Source organism: Leuciscus leuciscus (assembly GCF_965113295.1).
Source record: "Leuciscus leuciscus genome assembly, chromosome: 15".
Classification (NCBI taxonomy): domain Eukaryota; kingdom Metazoa; phylum Chordata; class Actinopteri; order Cypriniformes; family Leuciscidae; genus Leuciscus; species Leuciscus leuciscus.
The window spans coordinates 34,781,145-34,792,843 of NC_138739.1; the positions used below are offsets into that span (position 1 = coordinate 34,781,145).

Here is an 11,699-nt window from a genome sequence, read left to right on the forward strand (position 1 = left end):
CAGGAGTTTTGGGGGATGGCTGACGTCTTTTTTCGATGTGTTGAGTAGGAGATCATGGTCTGTACACCAGGTCACTGCTTGGTTGATCTGTGCAAGGTATTCGGTTTCTTGGTTGTTGGTGATGAATCCTATGATGGTTGTATCGTCCGCATATTTGTCTAGGCTGACAGAACTATGTTGTGATGGGAGCTGGTTTGTGAAGAGAGAGAACACAACCTTGGGGTGCGCCTGTGCTGAGGAACAGAGGGGGAGGATGTATAATTGTTAATCTTTACCTTCTGTTGCCTGTTCCAGAGAAAACTGTGAATCCAGTGACAGATGCATGGGGCGACATTCATGTCCAGTAATATATTGAACAGTTTGGCCGGGTTTATTGTATTGAATGCAGAACTGAAATCCATAAACAGGATGCGGGCATATGTATTTGCGGACTCAAGGTGGTTCAGTATGTGATGAATTGCTAAGTTGACGGTGTCCTCAACTGACCTGTTGGCTCTGTATGCAAATTGGATGAGGGGGGTGGTGACGGTTTTTAGGTGATTGAGTATGATGCGCTCGAATGATTTCATGACTGCTGATATCAAAGCAATAGGTCTGTAATCATTGAGGCAGGAGATGGTCTTGGTCTTGGGAACCGGGATGATTATGGATTCTTCGAAGCACTTGGGTACTAAGTTTTGACAGAGGGAGGTATTGAAAATATAGACAGTTTATATTGTTATGTCTATCTATCTATGCCTTTATATATAGACAGTTTATACCATTATTTTTTTTTGTCTGTCTATCTAAGTCTATAGTTTTGTTATGTGTATGTCTATGTATAGTCGTTATATATCCAGGTCCTGCAGGAGGCGCAATAATATCGTTTTTCACGTCTCTCCAAATTAATGATTAATTTTAGAGTTTCTGTGGTCACTCAGAAATCAAACTTTGTGCTCCCATTAAGAATCATATAATGATTATGGCATTTCTACAGCCAGAAATAAAGGCATGTAATTAGTCCAGAAACTTCTCAGCTATTCATAGCATGTGGTTGTCCTGAGTGAAGCCCACAAGAGAGCAGAGGTGCACAGACGGAAAATCTCTCGTGAGAACTAGACTAGTGGTTGAAAACATGTTGCTTTCGTGGCCTTTAGGGAAACATCACTATTACGATTTCTCAAAGGCTGCCATTCTCATGTATTTAAAGTTAGATCAATAGGGATGAAAAATAAAACAATTCAGAATCAATGAAACTCCCTTCAATGGAAAGTCATTTTAACAAAGTGGTTGGCAAAAAAGAGTGTCTTTAAAGTGATTTTATTAAAAGCCTCTTTCAAGAAACACAAAGCAACGACAACAGTAGGCTATGACATTTAAATGACCTGTACAATAAGGGTTCTCAAATCATGCATCCGTTACATTACAATGTCATAGCAACAACTTCATTATCATAATCAGCTTCATCAATGGCATTAACCTTACACATTACCAAAGAGATGACTCATATAAATCACACTTAATTCTGTTTTTGGGTTGTATACTCTCTCAAACCCAAATTAGACTAGTAAAATTGAACAACAATGGCTATAAAATAAAGGCAGCACATATCATTCACTTCTACGGCACGAAAAATTATTATTAATAATAAAAAAATTCTTAAAACAAACAAAATTAAAAAACACATCAGACACTGATATTTGAGCATGTAACCTCCAGTATACCTTCATCCTTACCTTTTTAAACATAATCTCTTGTCTGTGCCGTGATGGTCCCTGGTGGCTACATCCCAGAAAACACAAGCCCTATTGCATGAAATGTAGGCCACATATTATCATAGTGCTAAGCTACCGCTTTAGGAGAAACCATCTTGCATTGTTTCACACCATAGCAACATCTATTTTCTAACATTACGGATATAAAGGTAAACAAAGACTTGGCTGTTTGTGGGAACAACATTATGGTCGAACAGAGCAGCTAAATGCAACACATGCTTCGATATTAGATATATTACTGTACATATGAACCAAACGTGGCGCCCATCGTGGGGCAGCACCAGGGATAAGTTAACAACATGAATTATTTCAGACCTGGGATAAATGTTTGATGACTTTAAAAAAAACAAAAATAAAGGACTTTGAAAAGGAAAAGAAAGAGTTCACATTAATGTTTGGAAGCCGGTAAACCAAAGCAGTTTAAAGTTTTTAAAAAGTTCATATAAACACACACACTCACATTCTAAAAATAATAAAAATTGTCAATATTTGTAAATAATTTTGGGAAAAACTATTAAAAAAAGCCATATTTTTCTAAGGTTCATTTCTCCCTAAAGGCACAGTGATAGAGTAAAAGTGCTCCATTAGAGGATGGCTATATGACTACAAGTGGAACTTAATTGTGTTCTATAATTAAAACATATAATGAGGTTTGCCTTTGCCCTCCGGAAGGACAATTTATCATCCTTCAGTACAACCAAGTTAGCTGCCATAAACTGTGTGTTAACCTGTTTCTTTAGGCCTGCTTCTAATATTGCTTGCTGGATTGCCCCACCCCAAAAAAAGCCTGTGAAAAGATTCCCACAATTTTTAAATAAATTCAAAAAAATAATAAAGTTACACCATAACGCAACTAAACCATTTAGCTTTCATTAAAGTTTAAAATATTGAATTCATTCCCCTCAAAAGTTATCATCACGTACTCACTTTCTTGTATTTTCAAACCTTTCTTCGGTGAAACATAAAAGAAGGTATTCAGCAGAATGTCCAAGCTGCTCTTTATTTCTTATAATGAAAGTGAATGGGGACCAAGGCTGTCTAGCAAACTTTACTAAAACAGATTTTTAAGGAATCACTTACATTTAACTCCGTTCTTCACACTAAGCTATCGGATGCCTTCATACAACAAGGAATACAGCGCATGAGTCATTTGTTCATTTTGGAGTTTTACAGCTGCTATTCCCCATCCACTTTCTTTGTATGGAAAATAGCATCAACATTCTGGTATGAGTTTGGAACATGATGGTGAGTAAATGATGACAATGTAATTTTTGTGGATTAACTATTCCTTTAACCTTTGTAACTACACTCTACAACCCATGTAAAAGTGGAATAGACATGAGCGGTGTCTCTGCTCATAGATATATATATACGTAGATGCCACATTCGACCGCTCCAGAGACGACGCGCCTGCCATCATGTAACGGTCAGCGTGTCGTTAATTACAGTAAGAATCAATGATGCCACAACATTGTGCAGCTTCTAGTTGCAAGAACCTTTCACAGGTGAGAATGTGCTGGTTGTGTTTTTATATGTATCAACTCAGGTTACAGGTTTTTACGATGGTAACTTTTCAATGTTTTGTTGTATTAGTGTATTGTGTTAGTTTAGCATAATTATCTGCTGAAGTCTATTGCAGATATAGATATTCAAACATGCTTCTAACTATGGTTGCAGACGCTCATTTAACTTGCTCTCGAATGTTCACGGACCGGCTTTGACCGTTTCAATATGGCGGATGGCTTAAGTATAACGGCCCATAGAAACAGCCGCTAATGGGGCACCTATGCATGTATATCTATGTATCTGCTACCGATGCACAGATATCGTTTTCAAAACTAGATTGATAAGATATCTAGGTTGATATGATTGGACCAATACCAATATCGGTACAGACACATCCAAAGCACCTACTAACTAAACAAGCTAGCTTTATCCCAGGTCTGTATCGGCAATCTAGCACCTGGTCGGACCTGATGACAAGCTCGCCAGCATAACACTCGCCATGAACATGGTCCCGGACTGTATCGTTTGAGAGTGCGAAAGAGGGTTTCATCAACCAAGGCAATCTGTTATATTTGGTAGGTTTGAGACCCACTTACTCTAAAAGTCTCTAAAATGGTATTTGAACTCCTTCAATCAAGTTCTGAGAGAAGTTACCTCTGGTTACCAACCCCCCAAAAAATACAGTAACTATTACATGAAACACAAACTATTGTAGTCAGAAGGCAATTATGAGAAGGAACTTCTCCAATAAGGAAAGTGGGTTGTTGAGTGTGTGGAAGGCTTAACGTACAGTACCACACAATAGATGCAGTCCTCAGCATTCACACTTGAGTCAGTTTAGAGTCTTGGCAGACATCTGGATCAAAGCGTTCAAGTGGAAGGAAATAACTTAACTGTCCTCAGGATTTCGCAGCTTGGTGCATATAAATACAGTCACGTCTACGCCCAGGTGATCTAGTGAGCGCAATGATGACATGGGTTCTTCATGAGCAATGGTTCTTCGTTAGCAAAGGAGACAGATGGCAAGATCAATGCATGGGTTGGATGCCTAAATAGGCATATTGCCACAATAAGTGTTATCTAACAAGTGCGTGTGCAGATACACGATCTTCACCCACACTGGCTGAACTTCCAAAGCAGGAGTGAAGCATCTTGTTGTCGGTATCCTAATAACAATGCACCTCAAAAGATAAAAAAAAAAAACGTCTCGAGTCCAAGAAAGCTGTTGAGATCAACTTTTCTTGGGTGGATTCTGAACTTTAGGTCTGGAGATATGGGAATGGCGGTCTCTACAGCACTGGTGGTGACAAGACAAGGTGCAATTACTGGGCAAAAAGGCTGTGGAAAGACAGGATCACTGGGGAAAAAAAAGAGGGGGAAGAAAGGCATGAAGTACTACAAAACCATCATAACATGCTGTTTAAAAAGTATAGGTCAAGGGAAGCAACCCTGCCTTTAAGTATTACTTCAATATTTCTTAATTTCACCAAAAATACATTTTAATTTCAATTACGGCAACTATTTTAGGGTGCGTTAATATCATTATGGCAAGTTCTCATGGGGTTAAGTGGGCAGATATTTTGGCTGTTGGCATTTAGGGGGGACTTTCAAGAGGCAGCTGTGGTGGGAGTGGGTGGGTTGTCAGCCTGGCAAGGGGAGGAGGGTTCAGAACCCGCTCCAGAATGGCAGAATTCCTTGATGGTGACTGTGAGAAGGTTTGTGGTGACGTCAGTCACCACTACATTGGCACAGCTGGGTGCCATTTCAGGGTGCCAATCGGGGTCCCCCTCTTTTGGCACCCTGTTTTCCTCATGAAGTGGAGCAGTATTGCGGTCACTAACCTGGCTGACCGAGGCTTGACCCGGCTGGGTTCGATGTCGAAGTTTCCGTTTTCGGCCCCGGGAAGTGGTGAGATTCGGAGAGCCCTGGTCTTCGTCTTCAAGAGAGGATGATGGGGAGGACGAATAGGAGGGTGAGGAAGGGAGGAATGGCGTCTGGCTGGACTTTGGGTGAGGTTTGGAGGCATCTCGGGAACGTGATGAGGCTGGGGAGCCCAATTTAGTTGAAGTAGGAGCTTCAGGTTGGGTCAGTTGTTTCTGAGATGAAGGGGAGCTGCCGTTAGACCCACTGGAGCTGGATGGAGAAAGTGAAGGCTGGTACTGAGGAGAGGAATGGCAACCACAGGTGCTTCCACCTCTTTGATTGGCTCCGGTATTGGACCCTGCATTGGCCATGGAGGACATTGGCCCACAGGGGTGAAGCCCGAATGGCTGGCCATACATTGGGAAGCCCAACATCTTCATAGGATGCTGGAATGGCCTATAAGGCATGTCCCCATGCTTTTTCCCAATGATGCGATTCCTGGATGGTACTTTCGCCCGCCCCGTGTACGACTGCGCTGACCTTCTACTGGCTACTCCACCATTTTCAGCTTTGTCAATGACCTTCAGGTTCAAGATTATGCGTCCCCGCTTAACCTCCCGAGGTTTGACCCTGCGGTTGAGTATGCGGACAGTTTCGGAGAATGGAGAGATGGGAGGACGGGGTGAAGATGTGGATCCTGTTGGGTCGGCCAGAGGGTCGGGTCGTGGCAAAGGTCTTCGAGACATTCTATGACAACGATGGATGTCTTTCTTCAGTTTATGAGCAGCAGCGAGAGAGTGCACTCTGGGGGTTGGAGCGGTAGAGTAGGAAGAGGATGGTGAAGGCTGAGGAGCAGCTGAACTTGCAGAAGAGGAAGAGGTGGGAGGCTTCGCAGTGGTGCGAGGTGGAGTGCGTCTGGGATTTGAGATTCGAGGTCTATCACCCGCCTGTGCCCGTGCCTAGACAAGCAAAAAGCAAATATGACCGAGAAGTACTAAAATATCAAACAAGAAGTTGTACGTTTTGAAACACTCAAGGCATAAACTTGAATTAAAACATTTAAAATAAAAAAAGCATATATTTCTAAGAACATTTTAAGAAAACTCAAACCTTTAGTACAAAGTTTTTTGGTTTAGGTCCACGTTTCTTTGGGCCGTGAAGTTCCTGCTCCCGCTCCCTATGAAATGTAGGACAGCACCATTTAAGCCAAGGAAAATATGACATCACTTTAGTGTCAAGCCTAAACCATAACAATCAAAATGAAAGCCTTTGAAGTGTAAAACAAATCTTCTTTGTTTAAAAATTCATCATAGAGGCTAGTTTCCAGACTGACTGGCAGCAAAAAGCTGCACAAATAAAGCAAGAAAAGAAAAAGAATGAATGTAAACAATCTTTACTTGGCTCTTACACTGAAAATAAGAACTGATGGGACGTATGTACACACTGTATATAGAATAAATATTTTGGTTCTTTACATTTTTATAACTTTACTTAATTTTAGAATTTAGGTTTTAAGAGGTAAAGGCAAGTCTTTAAGTGACACTCACTTTTGCTCAAAGGCCGCGATGAGACGATCATCCAGGATGTTCTCCTCTGGTTCCCATGTGCTGTGTCTATATTGCAAAACATTTGAATCTTTAAAATGGTAATGGGTACAAGGTTTAAAGGTCTAAGATTTCCCCATCAAGATTTCAGTTTAAAAAAACTAGAGATGCACAAAATTTAGAGATGCACCGATACTACATTTCTCTGCCGAAACCGATAGCCGACTATTCAGAATGATATCTGCGGAAAATATCGTAATATCCTTTTTATATCCTAAGGAAAAAAAAAAACTCTCCCAAATTATGCTGCAAAATATAAAGGGAATCCTCTCATTTGGTACATTACTATATTATTAGAGGTGAAAATTAACAACAGAGCTTTTATATTTAACTGGTATTTATTTCCAAATATAATAATCACACTCAAATAAAAACTGAAATGTTTGTATGCAACTCAGTTGCACATAAGGTAGTTTTCATGAACACTTGTCTTCATGACAAATGTAATCACGCATACATGTATAATTACCAGTAAATAAGCTCCTCTATTTAATTTAATAATAAGCTCCTGTTTTTATAGCTAACTAACAAACTGTGAACATTGGATAACTTTTCTGAGGTAAGTGCTAGGGCTGGGTATCGATTCAGATGTCCCAATTCGGTTCGATTTCGATTCTAAATTCGATTTTGATTCCCGATTCAACTCAATGAATTTAGATTTAATACAAACCCTATATTTATTAAAAAAAAGAACAGTGAACTTAAGTTTACAAGCGGTTAATTAATAAAAAGATATTAAGAGCCACAAACCTGTATATTAAACTCTTTATTTTAGGTACACTTGGGTACATTAAAACAGATCCCAACTCTATATTTCAAATGCATACAATGAATAGACAGGATTTTGATGCAAGATGAAAAATTGATGCTGAAAATTGGACAAGTCAGAACAGTCGCATGCCTTGATCAAACAGGATCGGGTTATTTTATGTTTAAGATAAGACAAACATAAAATCTCACAGCATTCACTGTAACATGGAGGCTGCAAGCCTATGAATAGTGTAGGAAAACTAATACTGGCTTTTGGGTGATAGATAAATAAATATGGAAAGAAATGAGATTTTGAATCGACCATAATTTAAAAAACAATTAATTGAAATTTATTTATTTTTTTGCCCAGGCCTAGTAAGTGCATTCCTAGTAAATGGACAGAATTACAAATGATGCTACAAATGATGTTTGGTGTAGGGAAAAACTGCAGACCTGGCAACCCAGGCTTAAACAATGGGTAATTTATAGGGTCAAATAGAGCCTGTTTTAACATAACTATTTTTAAACTGTTAATGCGTTATTCTCGCGTTAACTTGCCCTAAATTCAACACAAGATTTTCTTCCCACACAGTATGGGTTGCAGTCTGAACACGTTTTTTCGCCCCCTTTTGATTGACACGATATAATCCTGATCAGCCGATGGTGAAAATAATTGCTTTATTATTGCTTAAATATACATCGTTGCATCTCTTATATTTATATCGTTTTTTTTTTTTTTTTTTTTTTGTTACAGATCCTTTAAATAGTGCTGTGGTGTGACAAATGAATTCAAAAATAATAATAATTTATAAATATATTTGTATATAAATAACTCTTAATTTATATCAGTTCATCAAGAATGCTTGCATTATAATAAAAACGAATATTTTTTTTTAAACTTAAAATAGTTTTAGATGTAGTATATCATGTCAGAACACTACTTGACCTTTTTAAGCTACCCAAATGACACTTCTGTGATGATAAGGCCTGTTTCACGATGCATGCAAAAGAAAGAAAGTCCCTTTCCATCCAAACAACAGAAAAGGTTAAAATACAGTTTGCATTGCAACTCTAAGTGAAATCATATCCATTGCAATATTTATATATTTTACACACTTACTTTAGAGCCCAACCTTTCCATTTCACCAGGTACTCGATATGACCCTGCAAACAGAAAGACAGCGGAAAATCCTGTTTATTTAAATCTAACTAAAGAATGCATGAGCAATGCATGCCCTATTTCAACCTCATGCCCATTTATTTGATTTTTGGGGGTCACCGGGTCAGTAAAGTGTGTTTATCTAAATATAACCTAATACAAGCACAACCAACACTTTAGACCATGTGGCATGACACCGTGCAGTATTTAAACTACTCGATCCTCCTGCATTGTTGAGATTTTTGAATCTTGGGTCAGCCAGCATGCATTGATTTTGTCATGGACTCAAGCCAGACACTTTGTCCCTTTTTAGACTCCCCCTGCTGCTCTTTTAGCGGGCTGTTGTCAGTTCCCAGCACAGCACAGCCCAATTTTACAACATAAACTCAAGTTGCATATCCAAATGACCCGCATTTGACTTGTTATTTCCAATCTGACAATGTAAATAAACGCACTGGGTCGCTAAACAGGGAAACATCTGCAAGTAGGCCTCCCCCCCTCTTGTCATTGCAGGCGCCTTGAAGCTCCGCATCGCGAAACAAATGAAAGACGAACCCCCCTCTGTGTACTTTGCGTCGTGAAAAACACCCCCAGCCACCCTAAACCTAATTTTTTCTTACTTACTTTCCTAACGCGGCTTTTCAGGATGGATTCCGCGGCGAAAACCCGGTCTCCGGTCGCCGACAGCTCCTGCTCCATCTTTTAGTGCGCGCGCTCCAGACGGTTCTGTCTCGCGGCACTTCACTTTACAAAATCTGTGACAGCAACAAAACCCCGCGCCGTCACGTGATCCGGGTCAACTAGCCCCGGTAGTCCTGGAAACGGCTCGAGAAGTAGTAAAATATTAGAGCATTTCCTCATAATATATTTCTTGATATATAGGATAAATGATTAAACTCACATTTTTTAAAGATGTAAATCACAATCGTTGGTTTCCTATATCACAATAACAGAGTGTTGAATTATTAAAGTCACCATAAAATAAAAAATAACAATTCTTGTTTTTAATGAAATATTCCAGTATTTTATATATTTAAATTCACCGCCCACTTGCACAGACGTCTCTTTTCTTCGAGAAGCCGTTTCACTCAGATACACCTCACAAAAAAAAAACTATCGCAACTTCTGTTTAATGCCTTCCTGAAAAAAAAAAAAAAATTAAAATGATATCTATGTGGAATATTAGTCCAGATTCAGACCCCATCATAGAACAGAAACTGCGCTTGTTAAAATGACAAATTCAAGACTTACTTCTAGCTGTTCCGGCCATTGATGTAGCCTATCTCAATACTAGTTTTACTTGAGCTCAGTGCTGCGTTCGACACTATAGATCATGACATACTCTTTGATCTACAACAAAATTACACTGGTATTAAGGTGGTTAAGATCATACCTTTCAGACCATTACAATTTTGTTTATCTGTGAATTATCCAAGTTAAAGTCTGTATATTATGGAGTGCCACAAGGGTCAGTGTTAGGCCCTCAGATATTTTCAATATATATGCTGCCACTTGGTAATATTATTAACCATGGAAACATGGAATTAGTTCCCACTGTAATGATGATGATACGACCAGAAGAAATCTCTAAATTATTCAAGTTGACTGAATGTGCTAAAGATATAAAATATTGGATGACCAGTCATTTTCTTCAATTAAATTCTGAGGTATTACTCATTGGACAAAAAAAACTGTACACAGAATCTCTTAAAATACAATTTGCATTTTGAAGGATGTACTGTTACTTCATCCTTTTCAGTTAAAGACCTGGCAGTTATATTAGACAACAACTTGTCTTTCGAAAATCATATTTCATATGTTACAAAAACAGCCTTCTTCCACCTCAGAAACATTGCTAAGCTCCGGAACATGCTTTCTGTTTCTGATGCAGAAAAGTTAGTTCATGCATTCATGACCTCTAGATGACTGTAATGCATTGTCCTGCATCCTCAATAAACAAGCCACAATTAGTCCAAAATGCAGCTGCAAGAGTTCTTACTAAATCAAATTCTTATTCTTACTAAATAAGAATATATATATATGAAATATATAATCATATAACACCAATTGTATCATCTCTACACTGGCTACAAGTTCTGAATCAATTATAAAGTATTGCTACTGACCTATTAGGCCCTAAATGATTTAGCTCCTGTGTATTTAACTGATCTTCTATCGCCTTACAATCCATCATGTTCTTTAAGGTCACAAAACTCTTTTAGGGTATCTAAGTCCACTAAAGGAGGGAGAGCGTTTTTGCATTTGGCTCCTAAACTCTGGAATAGTCTTCCTGATAATGTTCAGGGCTCAGACTCACTTTACCAGTTTAAATCTAGATTAAAGACACATCTATTTAGCCAAGAATTCATATAAAGCATCTCCTAACCTTAATCAGTTATATCAGATCAAATGCACATGATTATCTTTTGCTGGAAATGTTATGAAATGTCATTTTCCATTTGCTTTTCTGTATTATTTCAGGATGCCCATCCTGAGGTAACTGAGTATGTCAGCTCCAGTTTGGATCCAGCCTCTTATGAAGACCTCTAACTGCATGATTATCTTAAAACTGTACATTTCTGCTAAATGGACATTAGTCTACTTGGACACAGACACCTCTGATAATAACAAATTACTCTAAATTGTAATGTAGAAACATGCATTTTCTGTAAAGCTGCTTTGAAACTATATGTATTGTGAAAAGAGCTACAAGTAAATGTGAATTGAATTTAATCATTTTGCTACTTTGGTTTGAGCAGACAAAAAACTAACCTCTCCAGAACGTTGTTGCAGGGAGTTTTTTTGTGACAACTTTAAAGGGAACCTCTCCAGAACGGTCCCTACAGGTTCATTTTAGGTCTTATTTTTCCAACAACGATATGTGTTACTCCAAATACAGCATACAGGGCAGTTAAATAAAGGGCTGTTTGATTATTTTAAAAGTCTTGCTCGTATATCCCTTATTAAATATTTAATGTGCGTGAATCCTGAATGGAGTGCTTTTTGTCAAAGAAAACGCCCCCTCACCCTTATTGGCTGGAATCGCGGCTGCGCGCTGGAAAC

General features: G+C 38.6%; 1 protein-coding gene across 5 annotated transcripts; it reads right to left on the reverse strand.

Moving 5' to 3' along the window:
* Positions 1 to 1,283: 1,283 nt before the first annotated feature.
* Positions 1,284 to 11,642, reverse strand: cbx6a (chromobox homolog 6a). 5 transcript variants are annotated; one of them, XM_082137868.1, is made up of 7 exons: positions 11,409 to 11,642; positions 9,680 to 9,776; positions 9,261 to 9,451; positions 8,598 to 8,641; positions 6,671 to 6,736; positions 6,234 to 6,300; positions 1,284 to 6,082 (listed from the first exon to the last, which is right to left on the reverse strand). In XM_082137868.1, exons 3-7 carry the CDS (start codon positions 9,333 to 9,335, stop codon positions 4,868 to 4,870), a joined length of 1,467 nt encoding a protein of 488 aa, XP_081993994.1. In that variant the 5' UTR covers positions 9,336 to 9,451; positions 9,680 to 9,776; positions 11,409 to 11,642; the 3' UTR covers positions 1,284 to 4,867. The 5 variants fall into 5 exon arrangements, with proteins under 5 accessions (XP_081993994.1, XP_081993993.1, XP_081993996.1 ...); XM_082137867.1 differs by having other exon boundaries at positions 9,261 to 9,461; XM_082137870.1 differs by lacking the exon at positions 9,680 to 9,776.
* Between the last annotated feature and the right edge of the window lie 57 nt (positions 11,643 to 11,699).